This window comes from Colias philodice, chromosome 7 (genome assembly GCF_061535455.1).
Source record: "Colias philodice isolate Cphi_HAF_F1 chromosome 7, ilColPhil1 Martin Lab GWU primary, whole genome shotgun sequence".
Classification (NCBI taxonomy): domain Eukaryota; kingdom Metazoa; phylum Arthropoda; class Insecta; order Lepidoptera; family Pieridae; genus Colias; species Colias philodice.
Window position 1 is genome coordinate 9,497,675 of NC_143092.1, and position 22,934 is coordinate 9,520,608.

Genomic DNA, 22,934 nt, shown 5'->3' on the forward strand with positions numbered 1-22,934 from the left:
AATGGTCGATCATTTCATGAAATGGTTGAATGTCTATTGGCCACATTACGATGTGGTTTGAGCAGATCAATTATAAGAAATCGTTTCTCGATATGGGCAATTAAACGCGCGGTTTTTTTATGAAATGACCAAAATTAGTTGATCATAATATTATCGTTAAGTAGTTACAGTAATTATTGGTAGAGGCGCTGCAAGCGCTGGGTTTATGTGTGAAATATGGTGGCCGGTGTCGAAAATTTTATTATTCGCTGTTAAAAACTACTAACTAAACATTTCGTTTCATTAGTAGTTTTTAAACAACAATTCGTTTAATTACAATATGAAGAAAGTTATAGCAAAGAATTTACGACAAAGAGGTTCGAGTACTATGGAAATTGCGGATATCTTGTATTCAATAAAAAATGCGCCTTAAATCCTATGACTAGGTGTTTATAGCTTCACGCGTCCTACGTACATTATTTGCTCGCAACTACATCAGTATGTTATAGTAGGACGCGGGATCGGTTATTATATATATCCTACAATATTATTATAATTGTTTATTTTCTAAAAAGCGATTCGCTCCTGGCACTCGCCAGCCGCTGCCGCGGCACTTAAGTTAGTGCCGCGGCAGCGGCCGGCGAGTGCCAATAAACAAGTTCTTAAAATATTCTGACTTATTTAATATTTTATGGACTCTTCATCCTAAATTTTATACAATCTGGCCAAATGTGGATGACAAAATCGTGAAACATTGACGATTTAACGATCTGGTCAAACTATGTTGGTCAATTAATCATGAAATGCGACCATTTCATGAAATAATCAATCATTTCATGAAATGATCATTTATTAACTGATAATAAATCTTATTTTCAAGGTGGTATCAGCAGTACTCCAAAGGTTAGCAGAGGAACAAGACACTCCAGTCCTGATGATGAGGAGCGTCCTTCAAGCGCTTACTTTATACCCGGCGTTGGGGCCTCTAGCGTTGAACATACCTACTGCAACTGCTTATTGATCGAGAGGTTTGTGAAATAATATAATCATACATTCGAATATTAACTTTTATATAGAAATTAAGAAATTTATGCTAAAAAAGATAATTTTAACCCATTTTTTCTGCATTTTTCATTTATGATACGGTCTAAAGTCTAATTGGTAGTAATGTTTTATCCCTACTAATATTATAAATGCGAAAGTAACTCTGTCTGTCTGTCTGTCTGTTACGCTTTCCCGCTTAAACCTCTCAACCGATTTTGATGAAATTTGGCACAGACAATCTTTAGACCCTGAGAAAGAACATAGGCTACCTTTTATCAAAACACCACGCGGGCGAAGCCGCAGGCGGAAGCTAGTAGTCAATAAAATATGGTCTTAACAAAGGAGGATTTAATTTTAAATAAGAATTAGTTCTATCTCAATTAGCATTTTCAGCAAAAGATTTCGCACGTCTAGATAAACATATAGATGTTCAGTTGATTTAAATTTTTTAACCGACTTTCAAATAATTTAATAAATATATTATATTATTATATTATATCTTATATATAAAATTCTCGTGTCACAATGTTAGTCTGCATACTCCTCCGAAACGGGTGGACCGATTCTCATGAAATTTTCTGTGCATATCGGGTAAGTCTGAGAATCGGCCAACATCTATTTTTCATATGTACCACGGGCGAAGCCGGGGCGGACCGCTAGTTTATTATATATATATTCTCCTAATTATACATATACATAAAATTTTGGTTTCATCAAAAAACTATGAACGAAGTAATCCTGCGGTACTAGATCCCATCTGGTACTAAAATAATCTATTACGTCAAGAAACAAGTAAGTTTATTGTGTGTAATAATAGTAATAATTTACATACAAGTTATGTGGTATTGTGCTACACTATTGTTATTTGAACAAATGGGTTCAAAACCGATAAATCAGCTTTAGTGTTTTATTGTCGAATACTTAAAAAATATACTCGTGAATACTAATTTCTGCTTTTTTTTACAGGACCGTCTTCTTGGTACAGTGGTTGACGCGTAAGCATAGAACCGAGGGGTCCTGCGTTCGATTCCCGGTAGAGACGAAAGAAAATAATATGTCTAGGTCTGGCAGGACACAAAAGGCTGATCACCTACTTGTCCCTAAAGAAAATCGATCAGTAAAACAGATGTATGCATAATGCATCTGCCCAAACCACCAGACTAGTTGACACAGGACGTCACTTTTTATTATACATAGACGCGGTTTAGTAGTAGAATGGTGACAACTCTTCAAAAGTCATGTAAAATATATGCCTACTAAAATCTGTCACGTACAAACATTCGTACAAAACATATTTTAATCTATCTGCGGTAAGTCACGTGGTAAAATGTTATAACATTATTGTCTTTTGATTGTTTTACTTATTAATGCCAATTGAGAAGTTAATTAATAATTTTGTTTTTGGAGCAGATGTAGATTTGAATTGTTATTATAGTGTGTGGCTTCAACAAGTAATACTGTCTGTTTAATTCAATTTTGTAAGTACTTTTGTTTTTATTTTTATTTATATAAAATACAAATTAAAACAATGAATTCCTTGAAATTTATATTTAACTACTTGTTGTATAACAAAATATTTCTATTAACATATTATATACCGTGGTATAACTCATCTAGAATTTCTAGAAATACAATGACAAGAAGTAGGAACCTACCCTTGTACTTACTTTTGTAGATAATAATTATTTTTTCCAAAAATTTTTATTTTTGTCAAATATCTTTCATAATTAATTAATTCTTATTTTTTCCGTACAACTGATTGTCTGGAAGAAATTGCTATTTAGCGACAATTTATTATTTATCCAGAGCAATAAAGCATGAATAAATAAATAATATATTATCTTATAACTCAGTCAAATCATAATGTTTATTTAGTTTCGTAAATTGTTATCCAATAAATATACTTAGTTTACTATGATTTCTTCTAACTTATAATAATTAATATCCTAACAGAAACACAGACAAAGAAATACACCGAAATGTCAATGCTAACGTTTGACTACTGCTGCTGCTGCTTCGACCTTCGGATTGGAAGCTTAATTATTGGATACCTTAATGTGGTAAGTAAATGAATAAATTGATACAGATTTGATATTCCCGAACATTGTAGAAAGCGCCACCTAGCGGCGAATTAGGTAAAACTCAAAGCCATAATTAAATTTCTGATAGGAAAAATAAAAATTGTTTATTTCTTTTAAACAAGTTTTCATCTTGGGTTGGAGGTAAGGAGAATAGGAGAAAAGGAAAAAGATACATATCATTCAATAAATAATATACACCAACATTTGAGATAAATGTATTTTTAACACGCTTTTATAAGCTTCACCTGTATGTTGTATGTAACCGACTCTTTAGACTCGATTTTGACCTACTTTATCCGGACCGATTTTAATCAAACTGTACACTCATCAAGGATTGGTGATAATACATACAATAAATTTATAAGTTTATCTTATTTAAAAGTGTGTGTTTTTTAGAGTTTGAAGTGGAACTTTTTTAGGAGTGTTGAGAATAAAATTTCAAGGTCACGTCTTGGCAATGCCGCACGTCATGGAGTAAGGCGAGGATTTTGGTAACTTTGAATCTTGCCAAAAAAGTTTCACTTCTGACGCATGTGCTCGGCACACACGTTCTTTTTGTTACTATATTTACCTTACCTTTTACTTAACCTACCTATCGAATGATTAAAAATATAAAACCTTTCAGATTTTCAACCTAGTGATCACCGTGCTCTGCAGTTTGAAGATTCGCGATGGATTGGCTATAAAGAGGCTGGGACTAGATTCCGTGTTCGACATCTCGACACCGATCATTGTGACCAACTCCATCGAGCTCGCCTTCGCACTGCTGTTCGTTATATTCTCGCTTATGCTGATTTATGGGATTCATAAGGTAACAAATATTAAAATATTAAAATAGTAAAATTTGTATTTTCTGTTTGTGTGCAATAAAGCTTATAAATAAATAAATAAGCTATAAATAAGCTTTATAGTTGTTTAATTCAAATTCAACTTACAACTTCGATATAGTAATTTTGGTACAGTCTATATTATAGTTTGAAAATTGAAATCTAGATTTTTTTATCTGCTGGAATTTGGAAAAAATTGTTACCATTAGTTCATTGAATGAGTCCCTCCAAGGGGGGTCTAGAGTGCGTGAGTTAGTAACGTAAGATGTTTCTTCGGAAACATGTCAAGAGTCCCTAGGTAATAAACATACTAAAACCCCGGGACACTAGGAGGAGCCCCGGAGTGGGGGGAGGGGAGAAATGGGTCAATTTTTTCATTTTTCGCTTAAATCTCAAAAACGGTACATGTTAGAGAAAAACTTTCAAGGAAAAGTTGAAAGGCCATAAAATTATCTACAAGTTGTACCTCAATCATTTTTTCCTATATCCTACCGTTTCTGAGTTATACGCAGTAAAAAATGATTTTGGCTCAAACAATTTCCCCATACTACACATCAATCGATCAAAAAATATTTCTTTCTTCCAAAATACTCAAATGTGCAACTTGTGACCGGTACTGATAGATTGCTCTTAATTAGGTCTATAATTGGTAAAATAAACACATTCCTCCATGGAAGCCTTTAGAAGGAATCGATTGTCAAAATATTATATTAGGGCAGTTTGAGTTACTGAACTTGATCTTTTTATTTTTTTCTTCCAAAAAACTCAAAAGTGCAACTTGTGACCAGTACAGATAGATTGCTCATAATTAGGTCTATCATTGATAAAAATACTATATTCCACCACGGAGGCGTTTACGGGGAATTGAATTTTATCAGGGTAGTTACAATACTTGAACTTTTTATTTTTTTTCTTCCAAAAAACTCAAAAGTGCAACTTGTGACCGGTACAGATAGATTGCTCATAATTAGATCTATCATTGATAAAAATATCAGATTCCACCATGGAGGCGTTTACGGGGAATTGAATTTTATTAGGGTAGTTTGTTAAAAAGTTCAAGTATCGTAACTACCCTAATAAAATTCAATACCTCCTAAACGCCTCCATGGTGGAATTTGGTTTTTTTATCAATGATAGACCTAATTATGAACAATCTATCGGTACCGGTCACAAGTTGCACTTTTGAGTTTTTTGGAAGAAAAAAAATAGAAAGTTCAAGTATCGTAACTACCCTAATAAAATTCAATTCCCCGTAAACGCTTCCGTGGTGGAATCTAGTATTTTCATCAATGATAGACCTAATTATGAGCAATCTATCTGTACCGGTCACAAGTTGCACTTTTGAGTTTTTTGGAAGAAAAAAATAAAAAGATTAAGTTCAGTAACTCAAACTACCCTAATATAATATTTTGACAATCGATTCCTCCTAAAGGCTTCCATGGAGGAATCTGTTTATTTTACCAATTATAGACCTAATTAAGAGCAATCTATCAGTACTGGTCACAAGTTGCACTTTTGAGTTTTTTGGAAGAAAAAAATAAAAAGATCAAGCTCAGTAACTCAAACTACCCTAATATAATATTTTGACAATCGATTCCTCCTAAAGGCTTCCATGGAGGAATCTGTTTATTTTACCAATTATAGACCTAATTAAGAGCAATCTATCAGTACTGGTCACAAGTTGCACATTTGAGTTTTTTGGAAGAAAAAAAATAAAAAGTTCAAGTATCGTAACTACCCTAATAAAATTCAATTCCCCGTAAACGCCTCCGTGGTGGAATCTAGTATTTTTATCAATGATAGACCTAATTATGAGCAATCTATCTGTACCGGTCACAAGTTGCACTTTTGAGTTTTTTAGAAGAAAAAAATAAAAAGATCAAGTTCAGTAACTCAAACTACCCTAATATAATATTTTGACAATCGATTCCTCCTAAAGGCTTCCATGGAGGAATGTGTTTATTTTACCAATTATAGACCTAATAAAGAGCAATCTATCAGTACCAGGCACAAGTTGCACATTTGAGTTTTTTGGAAGAAAGAAATATTTTTTGATCGATTGATGTGTAGTATGGGGAAATTGTTTGAGCCAAAATCATTTTTTACTGCGTATAACTCAGAAACGGTAGGATATAGGAAAAAATGATTGAGGTACAACTTGTAGATAATTTTATGGCTTTTCAACTTTTCCTTGAAAGTTTTTCTCTAACATGTACCGTTTTTGAGATTTAAGCGAAAAATTAAAAAATGGACCCATTTCTCCCCTCTCCCCACTCCGGGGCTCCTCCTAGTGTCCCGGGGTTTTAGTATGTTTATTACCTAGGGACTCTTGACATGTTTCCGAAGAAACATCTTACGTTACTAACTCACGCACTCTAGAACTTTTTATTCAATGGACTACATTTAAGATATTTTTGGAAAATTCTACACAACAATAATTGTTTCTTATTAATGCATTTTTAATTACTTTTATACAAATTTTATTTCAATTAAGTTTAATTTTATCTATTTTTCCACAGTACCAACGCCTCTTCGTGAAGTCATACCTAATCTACTCGTTTGTTTTCATCATACTGGTAGCGGTTATCTTCTTCGTCTGCCTGGGACTCGAATCAATGGGCCCCGGACAAATTATCACATTTATTATTTCTGTTGGTAAGTATTAAAGCAATTTCTTTCTAAAATTTTTGTTAAGTAAGTATACAGGGTGTCCCACTATTGGTATACTAAGCTTATACCAACAGTGGGACACCCTGTATAATAATATTTTGATCGTTTCCTATAGCTATTTTTTTAATTGTTTGAGCATATCTAAGGATAACTAAATTTTGGTATATATATATAGCAAGCTTGGAATAAAAACACATTAAAATATAAAATGAAAGAGAAAAGATAGAAAAAGCGATCTGTTTAGATGTTTCTTTACATGATTAAAAAATGTAGACGTAGGTACATTGTCTTCTCAGTCTTTTTAGTAAATGTCTTTTCAGTGATGATGATGATGATTATAACAATTGTGATTAAATTTTTTTCAGCGATCAACATATACTTCCTACTTGTGGTCAGAAGCTACTATCTCACGATGGGTGAAATTCAAACAAATTACAACGGTTAGATGTCATCAAAAACCAATCAATGTTTCGTTTCTTTCACTCTCAATTAATTTTACATAAGTTAGAACGTGACAAAATAGTGATTTGTTAATTGACTGTAATTACTAATTACATTATCTTTATTACATTTAAATGATTATTATTAATACAAAATTAGTTTTATTGCATCGCAATTCATAATATTTTTAATTTGTTCAGTTGTCAACATTCATTTCAAGTTATCTAATAAAATGATCAAAACTAAAGTTTGTTTTTATGAATGCCTCCCTTTTTATATAATTTTGAATCATAAATGTATATGTAGCTACTAGTCTTAAAGAATTCGAAGAGGTTGATTGAAAAATCCGTAAGCTTGAGCACCCTGAAAAAATTGCGATATCAGAAGTCAGAGGGGATATTAAAGAATTTGATAATATATTTTCATAGCACTATGAAATCGTATGAGTTATGTTATCACTTGATAACATAACTCATACGATGTAAGTACTTAATATTATGCATTTGGTCTAACCCTTTATTCACGGACCTTGTTTCGTGTGCTAGCCATATTATTTTAAACTCAACATTATCAACATACTTTTTTTCATACTAAATATCGTATTAATTTTAATGCAACAATTTTCCAAATATCCGACACATCTCTTTACCACAGATAATCACTACATAGTATAAAACAAAGTCGCTTTCTCTGTCCCTATGTATGCTTAAATCTTTGAAACTACGCAACGGATTTTGATGCGGTTTCTTTTAATAGATAGAGTTATTCAAGAGGAAGGTTTTAGTATATAATTTATTAGGTTTGAGAAAGCGGGCGAAGCCGCGGCTGGAAAACTAGTATAATATATACGAGACTTTATCAACATACATATGTGTATGTTGTTGTAGGTATATGTGAAGACAGATTAATATAATAACTAACTAACCTTCATTTAACATTCCAAATAAAAACTTAGTAACTTTCCGTGTTCTACAATCTACATGAGTACATGACCTATATTTAATAAAGCGCCATCTATGTGTGGGGTCGGATGACAGTTTTCTCCCTATTTTCGGTGCCATTGATTAAAAAGCTAGACTTGGTGACGCCTGGGCATTACAAAGACTATGTTCACAGATGTGACACTAGAATTTAATTTAAAAATAAGGACATTCGTTAAGAATGTGTCCGATTGATATACCTTTACTGTGTATTGATAAGTGAAGTGCATGTAAATAAAAAATAATTTATATATTGATATATCGATGAATAACAATGTAGAAACATGAGTTTTCATTAGTCTGAGATTTTGATACTTATTAGAAATTAGTTATATTTTCTGAAATACAAAAAAGTAGACCGTATGTTTAAAATATGTTATAGTTAGGTTATTGTAATAGTAGAAATATTACTTTGTTTTTTGTCCACATTACACCTTCGATCCACGTTGTCCGGGTAAAGTTAAATATATAAAGTATTATAAATTTCAAAGTTGCCTATAGTTAGGGAGGCGAGGTAGCTAAATGGCGTAATTCAACGGCGCCGTTGAGACTTATCAAAATCGAAAGATAAAATAATTTCGAAAAGAAAAGCTTGTATGGTAAAAACCATTTTAGCGGTGGGTTTAGCGTGTACGGTTTTTCAAAAATGTTAAAAAAAACAGTTACTTGGGCATTCTCGAGCGCGTCAAATATTCATACTACGTATGCCCCAAGTGCCTCTGATAACAACGGTGTACTAATCTGCCGGTTTGCGTGGTGGGGCTAGGCATATAAATTAGTAAAAATTCACAAAAAAAATTTACTCGAGCGCGTCAGATTTTCGGAAGGGGTGTTAAGTAGGTCCCAAGGAAGCTCCCCTTAAAAAACTGACGATTTCGGCGTGACGATAAGTTATGATGAATTTTTGAAAATGCAAAAAAAAAAGTCTTGGAAATACTCGAGCGCGTCAGATTTTCATAGGGGAGGTTTATCTCGGTATCCTGAAAGCATATTTTCTTAATCTGACAAAAATGTTGGTGGGATCTCTTAATCTGACCGAAAAAGGTTATTGGGTCAGTAATTTTGTTGAGAGAATATTATAGAAAAACAAAAATTTACCTGAATCAAGCGTCTCGTCATTGCTGTCCTCAGTGTCATTCTCGTTGCCCAGAATATCCGGCGATACCACAACCTTTTCATACGCATTCGGAAGACGAAATGGCTCCTCCAGACTTCCGGTCATGCGGAAACCGGCAGATTTTGTATTTTTAGTAAGTTTTAGATTATATTCTTCAAAATAAAAAAATAAATAAATCGCGCTCGAGAATGCCGGATTATCGTCTATTCTAGGCGCGCGTCACTACATATAGAGCTAAATAGTTTACAAGGTTGTTCTATTAGGTCTAAAGTATCTCTCGTATCTTAAATTGCCACGCTCGAGTATTACCGAAAATTCCCCTATTCGCCCCCCTAACCACTAGTCTGCGATGTGTAATAAAAGTTTACTCTTTGACGCAATCTGGTAGTATTCATTCACTTTCTTTTCATCCCTCGTGCAGCATCCCGGATATTTTATAATAAAATAATTTACCCTTAGGAATATAACAAGTAAGTACATGTTTTACATATAATTATGTTTCTTTAAATTGTTAATCTCACAAAATTCATGTGAAAATAATGCTGTTGCAGTTTTTTTAGAGTTTGAGATCTTTTTTTCTTTTCTTTAGATTCATTTTCTCTATGAATTCTGCCTGCCATTGAAACAGCTCGTCCGTGAATTTTCCACATACAATCCATACTAATATTATAAATGCGAAAGTAACTCTGTCTGTCTGTCTGTTACTCAATCACGCCTTAACAACTGAACCAATTTGCATGAAATTTGGTATAGAGATATTTTGATACCCGAGAAAGGACATAGGATAAGTTTTATCCCGGAAATTCCACGGGAACGGGAACTATGCGGGTTTTTCTTTGACTGCGCGGGCGATGCCGCGGGTGGAAAGCTAGTTTTTGATAAACATAAGACCTATTTATTTGTTGGCAAGCACTATAAATAAGAGCATTGCTAATAAATATTATAAGGAAAGATAAAATTCAAAATCACTACAACATTGAACATGAAATTTCAATTAATTATTTAAATTGCAGATTTGTTCGCAAAATGGGATTGCCACAACTAGAAACATGTTGTTTTGTGCTAGATTTGAAAACTGGTAACACTGTTATGGGATGCCTTAATGCGGTGAGCTAAATAATTATATAGGTATTTATGTATTAATAAAATTGAGAAATTGATTTTTAGAAAATATATTCATATTTCATAGCATAGCAAATGCAATTTCAAATACTAAAAAATTTAAAACTACCGTATCTATGAATATTTCTGGTTCATGTTTATAAAAAAAAAACTACCTAAGTCCTAAGCGAAATATACAGCTAGCATTTTAACTTTTAAGTCTCATATCTCCTCTTACCAATCCCACATTACAAACGTATGATGGGGAAGCCCATCAACGCCATCTATAACCCTTTATAAACCAATAAACTACATTGTCCAATGCTTCAAACAATTACATTGTCCACTTCTTACACAAATATACAACCCTTTACAAACTATCATCATCATCATCATCATCAGCCCATATACAAATATATATTGTGTCCCAGCAGTGGGAACGCCATAATCTAACACGCTGGCCAATTGCGGGTTGGCTGATGTCAAACGTCGTCGAACTTTTGATTCTTCGACATGTCGGTTTCCTCACGATGTTCAAACCGTACCATATTAACCATGTCGTTGTCGTCGTCGTTTCAGCCGTGGGCCATGCATATATACCATATTGTAAACTAATCTACCACAATTTTCAGGTCCTATCCTTCATTCTGTTCGTCAAAATGATAGTGGTAGCATGTACCATAGAGCCTCTAGAAGTCGAGGCGTACAACGACGATGACGTCAGCGCGGAGGCGGCGCTTAATGGGTTATATGCCATGTCCATAATACTCGTGATCATGTTCCTGGTCAAACTGTGTTGCGATCTGTTCTTCGTGTATGGCGTTATTATGGTAAGATATCAATTTCTAAACTGTTAAGTCGAATTTATAGATCTCTTAAATCCAAAGGCCGTCACAGTCACAGACGGCTGAAAAAATGCTTACATAAAGCATGCTTAGCGATTTTGCAAAGAACGAAAAATACTTGAAAACGAGATGAATCTTTTCGAACGCATGAAAAAATGTAGTTAGCTTATTTTTCTTTAACTCTGTTTTATTAATAAGTGAATGTCACTTTTCTAAGCAAAACTATTCTTTAAAACGATTATTTGATTACAGGAGAAAGCATCTATCATCCGAGCTTATTTCATCATGTGGATTGTATTCTTCCTTCTATCGATGTTCACCTTTTTCCTGAACTCATCACATTATAGCGCGGGTACTATATGCATGGAAGTGTCATATATTAGTAAGTAATTCTTATTTTGTGTATCAAACAAGTTATAATATCGTGTCCTTGGTAGGTAATATAATATTGATCAAATAACGTACAATGCATGCAAAACAAAAGGTTTTCAACAAGCATGTAAAACAAAAGGTTTTCAATGCTTGGTAGAGATAAGAAAGGTCATTATTTGGAGGAGATTCATGGCCTCGTATTCATGTTAATCATTTGTTGAGCCAAAAATTAATCAACAGTTTTGCTGAAAACTTTGGTGTAATGTTGTCGGCAGGGAACAATTCAACATAAGTTAACAACAGTGCAACTGATCTGGGGCCGTATTATGACCTCTTATTTCCAGACAGTTTACGCCGTGAATTGAACTGACAATCATGGCTGGTAATTGCGATCATAATATAATTTGCCAGTCAGTTCAATTCACGGCGCAAGCTGTCTGGCAATAAGAGGTCTCAGGTCCCGGCCCCAGCTCTGCAACATTTTCATTAAACTTTGTTGCTATTTAAATGTTTACGACCAAGCGGATGTTTAGCAAAATTTTAAATAATATCCGTAAAACAGATGTGAGATAATATTTCCCCGTTCTTAAGTAAATTTGATTTATTTTCTTTATAGAATTTTCTAGTGTTTGATTTTACGCGAGTATTATACATTAAAGATTTGAACGGATTTTAAATGCGATTTATTCATTATATTATTTTCTCGACGTTTTTTTCTTTTTTCAGGTATGAATGTCTACGCCATTCTTCTAAGCCACAGTTTTTATAAAATTCTGAATACTCGTGAAGAAGTGGAAGTAGAGGTAGTAGTAGAGTAGAATGTTGTATGTTTCAAATTATGTAGTCAAATATATTGTTGTTGTACTCACATTATATAATTTTGTTGGGTTGTGTGTGTTTAATTTCTGTCCTTATTTCCGACAATAATTATATCGAAGCATAACTATATCGTACTTTTTATGAACTTAAATTTTGTCCAAATTAATATGAGCTTTATCTATCAGAATTATGTAAAATTTGGGAACAATAAAAAACTTCATCTTTGTAAAATAATATGATATGTATAGTATCGTAGAAATTCACATTAAACAATAATAGTTATCTATACAGAAACTCCTCTAACTTCACTTGTGAATGCAAAACATTTGATTCAACAGAGTAGGTACCTTCTGTAAATAAAAAGAAAATCATTATATTATATATGTAATCATTCTAAAAATATGAAAAATATTGATTAAAAAAAATCTAACATTTCGCCATAGTAGTCTTCCATAAGTTGAAATTATCCATCAATAATGAAACATGATAACTTTAATTTGCCCCATACTTCGAAAGTAACTATAAATGAATTTGTCCTTACCAACATTAAACCATTGAGATCTGGGAAATCGCGTTTCTTCTCTAGAAGCAGCAATGGCAGCTTTTAAAGCGAATGCGACGCTTAACGCTAAACATGTTGCTGGTTCAGAAACCGCTGAAAAGGTAGATGAAGCATAAATAAATCAATATCCTAGCAACTTCATATAAAATCTTAAATACTAAGCTTCCTTATTGCGATTCTTATGTGGAAAATAACACCTCTTCTAAGACAAAATATATTATATAAGAAAACATGGCGAACAACCATTTTATCAATAATCAGAAAATTTATAAATTCAGAAGAGCAAGAAAATCGCAGTGTTAAGTTAAAAGAAAAAGTAAGTGAAAAATCGATAAGTATATAAAGTTTTAAAAGGCACAATAAATATTGTAAAAACTCTTAGATCGAGATCCCAAAGTCCCAACAGGATTGTGATTCTTCCGCAACTTTATTAAATTTTTGGTAGTGTCCGACCGAACTTTCGGTTTCGGTTTCGGTTTCGGCCGAGTTTCGGCCAAAAATCAAGTTTCGGCCGCAGTTTCGGTTTCGGCCAAAATCGGCCGAAACTTTTGCCGAAACCGAAACTTATTTCGCAAGTTCAGTGAACTTTGTGAACAACGCTTTGACGGACGCTGTCAAAGCGTTGGTTGACCCACGCTGGTGGAAACAATTTTTGATTATCTATGTTGAGATTGGAACTGGGTGTAATTGTAATTAATAATTATTATTTTTATATAAGAGGTACCTAAAAGAGACTTATTATTCTTCTAAGTACAAATACCAATCCAAAGTATTAAAGACTCTTTAATAAAGAGAAAGATCTCAAAATACCAAAACTTAGTATTTAAAGTAACAGTAACAATTACTGATTTGATTTAGATGACTGATTTTACCGAGAACTTAATTTGAAAAAATAATAAAAATTAAATTTGTTATTATTAATATTTTAAGAATATTATTTTTTTTATTTTATATTAAATAAATGATTACAACAAATTTAATATACTGTGTTTTCCTTTCATGCCCTAATTAAGGCAAAATAATAGGTAAAATGCACCAAAGTTCAGTATTTTTAGAAATTTCATACTAGACCACGTGAGTTTCGGTTTCGGTTTCGGTTTCGGCCGAAACTGAAGCCACGGCCGAACATTCGGTTTCGGTTTCGGTTTCGGCCTGGAAACCAGTTTCGGTCGGACACTATTTTTAGGTAAAACCCAGATCCCAAAACGCTGTAGCTCAAGTCCACGGAGCTTTCCTCTATGAACTAGATCCAAATGACAGAGAAACAGTAAAATCAGCAAGAATAATATACGGTGGTCTTTCAAGAGCCTTCACTCATGCGTATAGAACTGAATTGTATCTAAAGTAGTGTCCGACCGAACTTTCGGTTTCGGTTTCGGTTTCGGCCGAGTTTCGGCCAAAAACCAAGTTTCGGCCGCAGTTTCGGTTTCGGCCAAAATCGGCCGACACTTTTGCCGAAACCGAAACTTATTTCGCAAGTTCAGTGAACTTGGTTCACACACGTAGGTACACGCTCGCCTAACTTCGTTTTCCTCGGCAACGCTTTGACGTACGCTGTCAAAGCGTTGGTTGAAACAATTTTTGATTATCTATGTTGAGATTGGAACGGGGTGTAATAGTAATTAATAATAATTATTTTTTATATAAGAGGTACCTAAAGAGACTTATTATTCTTCTAAGTACAAATACCAATCCAAAGTATTAAAGTCTCTTTAATAAAGAGAAAGATATCAAAATACCAAAACTTAGTATTTAAAGTAACAGCTTAGAAGTAACAGTAACAATTACTGATTTGATTTAGATGCCTGATTTTACTGAGAACTTAATTTGAAAAAATAATAAAAAATTAAAAATAAAAATTGTTATTATTAATATGTATTTTAAAAATATTATTTTTTTTATTTTATATTAACTAAATAGGTAAATGATTACAACAAATTTAATATACTGTGTTTTCATTTCATGCCCTAATTAAGGCAAAATAATAGGTAAAATGCACCAAAGTTCAGTATTTTTAGAAATTTCATACTTGACCACGTGAGTTTCGGTTTCGGTTTCGGTTTCGGCCGAAACTGAAGCCACGGCCGAACATTCGGTTTCGGTTTCGGCCTGGAAACCAGTTTCGGTCGGACACTAATCTAAAGGATAAGAAGTTGTTCGAAAATGATGTTCTGCAAGGAGCACTTAATGTTCTCAATGACGAAATTGTAGTAGAGGAATTTCCAGGAATGTTCTCACCTGATTTTAGGAAGAAAGCTGCACTGGGATTATTTTATAAGGTTTTAAGTTGTAGGAGTAAAATAAATTGTCCATCATACATGAGTATACTTGAACTATATTTTAAAATTTGCAATGGTATGTTGATCCGATAATTGAACAAATTTTATAAGGTTTGATAAGTTCGACGAGGAGAAATTGTCAAGCTTTTACCGTATTCCAAATATTTATTGTATTTCTGCTTCATCAATCTATTCATCTTAGCATACATTTTACAGGGCTTACTCAATATAATACCAGCAGAGCTATTAAACGCACGCTATGCATCTGAAGCAACCGATCTCCGAAAATACAGACCACTATCAAAAGGTACCGAAATTTATGACACTAACCCCCACTAATTATGGCCTCTAAATGAACCAATACCAAAAGTGGAAGCACTCATACAGTGTGCTGGGGAAGCCCTGTATGTTAACGATCTACCCAGAGATCTAACAGAGAAAAGAAGTGTATTGTGCGTTTGTCACTGCGAAGATTGCGACTGTTGAAATCGAGCATATTGATCCATCAGAGGCCCTGGTGAGTTGAGAATTTTTTATTTTTAAGTTATGGGGACTGTGATAAATTTAGTCAATATTAGAAACATTAATAAATACCTGGTATTATTTTTTTGCATGCAGTCCCTCCCCGGTGTACTAGCTTTTTACTCAGCCAAAGACATTCCTGGAAAGAACATTCTCATAAGTGGTAGAGTGCCGCTTTACTAACCTCAAATACTATTAGCGGAAGATAGGATTACCCACTTCGATCAACCCATTGGAATAATAGCAGTTGAAACAGAAGTTTTAGCAAACAGAGCAATAGAATTAGTACATGTTACATATAAAAAGGATGACAAGAAACCCTTACTAGATATACGTGATGTGAAGATGTTAGATCCGAGTCGAATAACGTTGTATAAAGCGAACCCTGCAGCTGAGAAAGAACCAGGGATAGATGTGCATAAAGTAATACGAGACACGGAGAATATATTCTGGCAGTATCACTATACAATGGAAACCCAGAGTTGTGTTTCTCTTCCCAGTGAGGATGGTATTGATGTTCTATCGTCAACTCAATACCCAGATATGTTGCATCTGGCTATATCAGAATTGTTGAATATAGAGCAAGAATTTTAATTTAATACAGTTGACAACATTTCTTTCAAGTTATCTAATAAAGTGATCAAAACTAAAATTTGTTTTTGTGAATGCCTCCCTTTTAATATAAATGAATGAATGAATGAAAAATTCTTTATTGCACACACATACAGGATTACAACAGAAGAGCGATAAAAGTTAAAACATGTACAGAGGGCGGTCTTATCGCTGTAAGCGATTTCTGCCAGACAACCCGCAAAACCATAAGGATAACATAATTTTATGGTGAAGGTGCAATAACAATTGGGTACATTTTGCTTAAAATTAAACAAAATCTATAAATAATTATTACGTAAATAATAAATATATAAATAAATATATAATAACTTATATACATAATATAATAACTTATTACATAAATACATATATATATATACATACATATATACATACATATATACATTCATATATATACATACATATATACAATCATATATATACCTACACATATACAAATTATACGAAATTAAAGAAGGACCCATAAGAAATACTCAATATCCATGTGATGATATATATATATTATATAAATTATAGGCAAGGAATAACTTGAAAAATATAATAAAGTAGGTATAAATTATAATGTGTTACGTAGCTTGCGAGAAATATTGTTTTAATGCATTTTTGAAAACATTAATTGATTGAGCACGCCTTATCGATTCTGGAATAGAATTCCAAAGATTGATTGCAGACACAGTGAAGGAAGAATGGAAGAAATTGGATCTGTGGGAAGGGACACTTAAGGTGAGTAGATTAGAGGAACGGAGAGTAAGGCTATTTTCACCCAGGAATTTAAAATTTTGTTTCAGGTAAAATGGGGTTTTGGGATCAAATAGAATTTTGTACAATAAATGCAGGATATAATGCAGGATATAATATTGAATCATAAATGTATATTACTAGTCTTAAAAAATTCGGAGAGGTTGATTGAAAAATCAATGAATGTAAGCTTAAGCACCCTGAAAATAGCGATATCAGAAGTCAGAAGGGATATTAAAGAATTTGATAATATAATTATTTTCATAGTAATAACATAGAGGTACATAACTCATACGAAGTACTTAATAATATGCATTTGGTCTAACCCTTTATTCACGGACCATGTTTCGTGTGCTATCCATATTATTTTTAACTCATTATACCAAATATCGTATTAATTTTAATGCAACAAGTTTCCAAATATCCGACACAACCCTTTACCACAGATAACATAGTATAAAACAAAGTCACTTTCTCTGTCTCTATGTCCCTATGTATGCTTAAATCTTTGAAACTACGCAACGGATTTTGATGCGGTTTCTTTTAGTAGAGGAAAGTAACCAAATATGGAATACCATTTTGTTTTTGGGATATAAAAATAAAACTTTACATAAATTAAATCAGTTTATTGTTTTTTCTGGTCAGTCATACATCTATAAGTAGTAATTAACAGCCTTTAACGAAATATATCTGTAATCAAATTAAAATCTTACACAAAAAACAAAATCCCAAATGAGTAACCAAATATGGAATAGGTACCCATATATGGAATATAAGCATAAATCAACATAACAATAACAAAAATGTAATGAATATCTTTGAGATCAATTAAATGAATGTAACATATTGTGATAAATGAAAGAAGTTACGTAATTACTTGCAAAATTCACAAATCCAGATCCATCTGGACCAGCACATCATAATGTGTTCAGAGCCCATACATCAAGCATTTAATTCAACTTTCTCCACTTTCATCCATGGAAAAAAGTCTTGAAAAGAAACCTCCTGACTCTGCTGATGCATGTATGTTACATTCTGCATCTGCAGAGTCAGAAGGCACTTGGACCATCAACTCATCATGTCCACTACCTTCATCAAACTGGATAACGTCTAGTTCCTCAGAGTCTTTCTTCTTCACTATCATCCTTATTTTTCTTCGATTGTTTGTTTCTCTTAATAAAGTTAATAACGTTGAAAGAAGAAATATAAATATAATGATGAAATAAAGTTGTCCTAGGGACTTGGAAATCCTGTGCCGCTTTCAAATACCCCATTTTCTTTTCCCGGACGAATTTTATAGATTGTGACGTTTTTTCTTCATCCCAGATTTTTCGTTAGGTTGATTGTGAACCGGACATTCTAAAAACAAACATTACATACAGTTTAAAAAAAAATAATAGCAAGTTTATAGTATTCCATAATTAGACACCGACGACTGTCCATATTTGGATTTTTATACTCATTCAAACTCTTCTATATATTTTATCAATTCACAATATTTTAAAGACAAAAGATCACAAAATGGTGAAATAAACATAATACCGATATACTAAATTGTATAACACTTATGTAAACAAACTTATTAGCCGGTAAATACTCATTTATTACTTACCTTAAAAAATTTCTGCATGGCATCAAAACAAAACACGTCTGCCATACGTAAACCGTTCACGCAACTAACTCGATGGTGTTAGTGCGATAATTAGTACACCAAATGAAACAGAAGATGGTTGAATGTTGCGATTCATACTTATAGTCTTAGAGAAATGAAGGAATTCCATATTAGGATACTATTCCATATTTGGTGACTTTCCTCTAGATAGAATGATTCAAGAGGAAGGAAGGGCGAAGCCGCGGATTGAAATCTAGTATGATATATACGAGACTTTATCAAATATTCCAAATGAAGACAGATAAGGTATAATACTAACTAACCTTCATTTAACATTCCAAATAAAAACTTGATACTTTCCGTGTTCTACATGACCTATATTTGATAAAGCGCCATCTATGTGTGGGGTGGGAGTTCTCTCCCTATTTTCGGTGCCATTGATTAAAAAGCTAGACTTGGTGACGCCTGGGCATTACAAAGAATATGTTCACAGATGTGACACTAGAATATATTTAAAAATTGAATTAATTTAGAATGTGTATCAGATAAATATATTGTTTATCGTGTGCGTGGATAATGCACGTAAATAAAAAAATACTATACTATATTGAAATATCCTTGAAAAAAGCAAATAACAAGGTAGACACATGAGTTTTCAGTAGAGTGAGATTTATTGCTTTATATTAGCAATCAATTATGTTTTATGAAATACAAACTAGTGGACCGTATATTTATCATAATACGTAATGTTATAATGGAAGGAATAATGTATGTATAACAAACTATGCAACAATTTTATGAAATGCTTAATAATATTAGATCGTCTTTTTTGTGTATAAAATATTTTTATACCTAAGACATAAGGGTTTCCTTTGATCCACGATTTCTGGATAAAGCAAAATAAAATATAATATCACCTTTGTAAGTATAAAGGAAAGTATCATATATCGAGTTTGCCCTGTCTGCGAAGTGTAATAAAAGTTTACTCTTTGACGCAATCTGGTAGTATTCATTCAGTTTCTTTTCATCCCTCGTGCAGCATCCCGGATATTTTATAATTATTTTTACCCTTAGGAATATATCAAGTAAGTACATGTTTTACATATTATGTTTTTTTTTAAATTATTAATCCCAAAAAATTCAAGTGAAAATAATGCTGTGAGAGTTTTAGACTGTAGCTCTTTGTTTTTTTACTATTAATTCTGCTTGCCATTGAAACGAAACGGCTCGTCCGATTTTCATGATTTTTCTACATACAATTTCTGCTATACGTAAGACCTATTTATTTATAGGCATAAAAAAGAGCATTGCTAATAAATATTTTAAGGAAAGATAAAATTCAAAAACACTACAACATTGAGCATGAAATTTCAATTAATTATTTAAATTGCAGATTTGTTCGCAAAATGGGATTGCCACAGCTAGAAACATGTTGTTTTGTGCTAGATTTAAAAACTGGTAACATTGTCATGGGATGCCTTAATGCGGTGAGCGAAATAATTACCTGTATGTATATTGTATAAGTATTTATGTATTACTAAAATTATTTACATTCATTTTTAGAAAATATTTTCATAGCATAGCAAATGCACTTTCAAATAGGTACCAAAAGATTTAAAACTACCGTATCTATGAATATTTCCTGGTTCATATGTTTATCAAAAAACTACCTAAGCGAAATATACAGCTAGCATTTTATGCGTTAAGCACACTTAAGTCTCATATCTCCTCTTACCAATCACACATTACAAACGTATGATGTCCCCATCATATGCCCATCAATGCCATCTATAACCCTTTCTAAACCAATAAACTACATTGTCCACTTTTTCAAACAATTTCTCACACAAAAACAATCTTCAACCCTTTTATTTACAAACTATCATCATCAATAGCCCATATAGGTACGTTCCCACTGCTGGGACACGGGCGTCCTATGAGGGTACAGGCCATAATCCACCACGCTGGCCAAGTGCCGTTTGGCAAATGTCACACGTCATCGAACTTATGATTCTTCGACATGTCGGTTTCCTCGCGATGTTCAAACCATACTATATTAAACATATGCCATATTGTAAATTAAACTACCACAATTTTCAGGTCCTATCCTTCACTCTGTTCGTCATAATGATAGTGGTAGCATGTACCATAGAACCGCTAGAAGTAGAGGCGTACAACGACGATGACGTCAGCGCGGAGGCGGCGCTCACGGGGCTATATGCCATGTCCATTATACTTGTGATAATGTTCCTGGTCAAACTGGGTTTCGATCTGTTCTTCGTGTATGGTGTTATTATGGTAAGGGTAGGGAAAAGATAATGGTGAAAATGTCTAGGGATCGTTATAATTATTGAGATTCAAGAGACTGTTATAGAAATCATACATATAAAATTTAATGTCGTATCCATTTTCAAATTTTACTTAGTTTTAAAGAAAGTTTCCGAATAAATTATATACATTTGAAGTTTTCTTGTAATTATTTAAAGTGAAGAAGGTATCTATTTCAATGCAGCATCGTTATATTTTATAGAATAAACAATTTCAGGATTTTAGTAGGGCATCAAAAATACGTAACATAATGTAATCATTGTTCAACAATCAAAATTCTAACTGTTAAGTCGAATTTATAAAAAATTCTTACATAAACATACATAAATCTTACTTAGCTAGTTTTTCAAAGAACGAAAAATACTTGAAAACGAGATGTATCTTTTCGAACGCATGGAAAAATGTAGTTGGCCTATTTTTCTTTAACTCTGTGTATGTTTTATAATGTCACTTTTCTAAGCAAAACTATTCTTTAAAACGATTATTTGATTACAGGAGAAAGCATCTATCATCCGAGCTTATTTCATCATGTGGATTGTGTTCTTCCTGCTATCGATGTTCACCTTTTTCCTGAACTCACCACATTATAGCGCGGGTACTATATGCATGGAAGTGTTTTATATTAGTAAGTAATTCTTTTTCATATTGTATTAAACCAGTAGTTAGTATATTTAACCGACTTCTAAAAAAAGGAGGAGGTTATCAATTCGGCCGGTATGTTTTTTTTTTTATGTATTTACACCGATTACTCCAAGGTTCCTGAACCGATTTACGTGATTCTTTTTTTGTTCGATGCGGGATGGTGTCGAATTGGTCCCATAAAAATTTTATTCGGATAGGCCCAGTAGTTTTTATTTTATGAGCATTGTTGTCTGTATTTGTAAATGTTGCAAGTGCAAGTTTGAAGTCGGTTGTTTTTAACGCAGTTATAATAACTCCACTTGTTTAACTTATGTTCAAAATTTCTCATGTAAGTGACTTCATTTGTTAATGAGATGTCGACTTTATTGTCTCCGTGTTATATGTATTGATCAAACGACGCATGTAAACCAAACCAAAATCAAAAGGTTTACAATACGTGGTAGAGATAAGAAAAGTTTAATATTATAGAGTCAATCAACTGTGCTGCTGAAAACTTTGTTTAATTAATGTTGTTGCTTTTCGGGACATTTCAACATAAGTTAACAACTCTGCAACTGGTTGACAGGCGACAGCATCTCTGATTCTCTGCAACATGTGGATTCAACTTTGTTGCTTTATATTATGTTTCTGATCAAGAGGATATTTGGCCGAATTATAAATTAGACCCGTAAAATAGATGTGAGATATATTTCCCCGTTCTTTAGTAAATTTGAATATAATTTCTTTTCAGGTATGAATGTCTACGCCATTCTTCTGAGCCACAGTTTCTATAAAATGCTGAATACTCGTGAAGAAGTTTAGTTTAAGTTTATATTTATAGAAATGTATGTATAGAAATGTTTAAAGAATGTTGTATGTTTCAAATTATGTAGTCAAATATATTGTTGTTGTACTCACATTATATAATTTTGTTGGATTGTGTGTGTTTAATTTCATTCCTTATTCCTGTCAAAAATTACATCGAAGCATAACCACAGAATACATAATAGTAGCTAAACGCTAACATAACTGTAATATTATGAACTTATACTTATCTTCTTAATATGTATATATAAATCTCGTGTCACAATGTTTGTCCTCAATGGACTCCTAAACCACTTAACCGATTGCAAAAAAAAAAAAATAATACTGTCGAATTGAGAACCTCCTCCCTTTTTGAAGTCGGTTAAAATTCGCACACCATGTGCAGGTCGATCCAACTTGAGAGTTAGGATAGTTTACAGAAAGAAAGAAAGTGAAACATGTAGGTACCACGGGCAAAGCGTTACATATAAATATAGGTATGTATTGTCCAAATTAATATGAACTTTATGTATCAGAATAATGTAGAATTTGGGAACAA

The 22,934-nt window shown here is 32.8% G+C and overlaps 4 protein-coding genes across 6 annotated transcripts in view; all 4 read left to right on the forward strand.

Moving 5' to 3' along the window:
* The window catches only part of Sym (symplekin scaffold protein), a 127,024-nt gene extending 124,907 nt beyond the window's left edge, over positions 1-2,117 (forward strand). The window contains exon 12 of the mRNA XM_089697580.1: positions 1,990-2,117. Within this exon, the coding sequence (XP_089553706.1) occupies positions 1,990-2,022 (33 nt within the window). The 3' untranslated portion in view covers positions 2,023-2,117. The remainder of the gene's footprint in view (positions 1-1,989) is intronic.
* Positions 2,118-2,193: 76 nt separating this feature from the next.
* On the forward strand, positions 2,194-7,289 carry LOC149487290 (uncharacterized). 2 transcript variants are annotated; one of them, XM_089697589.1, is made up of 5 exons: positions 2,194-2,333; positions 2,977-3,083; positions 3,730-3,915; positions 6,451-6,586; positions 6,967-7,289. In XM_089697589.1, exons 2-5 carry the CDS (start codon positions 3,003-3,005, stop codon positions 7,044-7,046), a joined length of 483 nt encoding a protein of 160 aa, XP_089553715.1. In that variant the 5' UTR covers positions 2,194-2,333; positions 2,977-3,002; the 3' UTR covers positions 7,047-7,289. The 2 variants fall into 2 exon arrangements, with proteins under 2 accessions (XP_089553715.1, XP_089553714.1); XM_089697588.1 differs by lacking the exon at positions 2,194-2,333 and adding an exon at positions 2,369-2,501.
* Positions 7,290-9,394: 2,105 nt separating this feature from the next.
* LOC149487291 (uncharacterized) lies at positions 9,395-12,340 on the forward strand. Of its 2 annotated transcripts, XM_089697143.1 has the most exons (5): positions 9,395-9,609; positions 10,153-10,246; positions 10,873-11,070; positions 11,338-11,467; positions 12,184-12,340. In XM_089697143.1, exons 2-5 carry the CDS (start codon positions 10,166-10,168, stop codon positions 12,273-12,275), a joined length of 501 nt encoding a protein of 166 aa, XP_089553269.1. In that variant the 5' UTR covers positions 9,395-9,609; positions 10,153-10,165; the 3' UTR covers positions 12,276-12,340. The 2 variants fall into 2 exon arrangements, with proteins under 2 accessions (XP_089553269.1, XP_089553270.1); XM_089697144.1 differs by lacking the exon at positions 9,395-9,609 and having other exon boundaries at positions 10,042-10,246.
* Positions 12,341-19,610: 7,270 nt separating this feature from the next.
* On the forward strand, positions 19,611-22,508 carry LOC149487292 (uncharacterized). The gene is made up of 5 exons (XM_089697145.1): positions 19,611-19,707; positions 20,016-20,109; positions 20,723-20,920; positions 21,446-21,575; positions 22,323-22,508. Exons 2-5 carry the CDS (start codon positions 20,029-20,031, stop codon positions 22,391-22,393), a joined length of 480 nt encoding a protein of 159 aa, XP_089553271.1. The 5' UTR covers positions 19,611-19,707; positions 20,016-20,028; the 3' UTR covers positions 22,394-22,508.
* Positions 22,509-22,934: the final 426 nt, after the last annotated feature.

Excerpts from the sequence above, each read along its gene's own strand:
- LOC149487291 (XM_089697143.1), top strand. The coding sequence starts at position 10,166 with ATGGGATTGCCACAACTAGAAACATGTTGTTTTGTGCTAGATTTGAAA. Across the intron at positions 10,247-10,872 it reads TTATGGGATGCCTTAATGCG|GTCCTATCCTTCATTCTGTT; the intron begins GTGAGCTAAATA and ends CACAATTTTCAG. Across the intron at positions 11,468-12,183 it reads CATGGAAGTGTCATATATTA|GTATGAATGTCTACGCCATT; the intron begins GTAAGTAATTCT and ends TTCTTTTTTCAG.
- LOC149487290 (XM_089697589.1), top strand. The coding sequence starts at position 3,003 with ATGTCAATGCTAACGTTTGACTACTGCTGCTGCTGCTTCGACCTTCGG. Across the intron at positions 3,084-3,729 it reads TTATTGGATACCTTAATGTG|ATTTTCAACCTAGTGATCAC; the intron begins GTAAGTAAATGA and ends AAAACCTTTCAG. Across the intron at positions 6,587-6,966 it reads CACATTTATTATTTCTGTTG|CGATCAACATATACTTCCTA; the intron begins GTAAGTATTAAA and ends AATTTTTTTCAG.
- LOC149487292 (XM_089697145.1), top strand. The coding sequence starts at position 20,029 with ATGGGATTGCCACAGCTAGAAACATGTTGTTTTGTGCTAGATTTAAAA. Across the intron at positions 20,110-20,722 it reads TCATGGGATGCCTTAATGCG|GTCCTATCCTTCACTCTGTT; the intron begins GTGAGCGAAATA and ends CACAATTTTCAG. Across the intron at positions 21,576-22,322 it reads CATGGAAGTGTTTTATATTA|GTATGAATGTCTACGCCATT; the intron begins GTAAGTAATTCT and ends ATTTCTTTTCAG.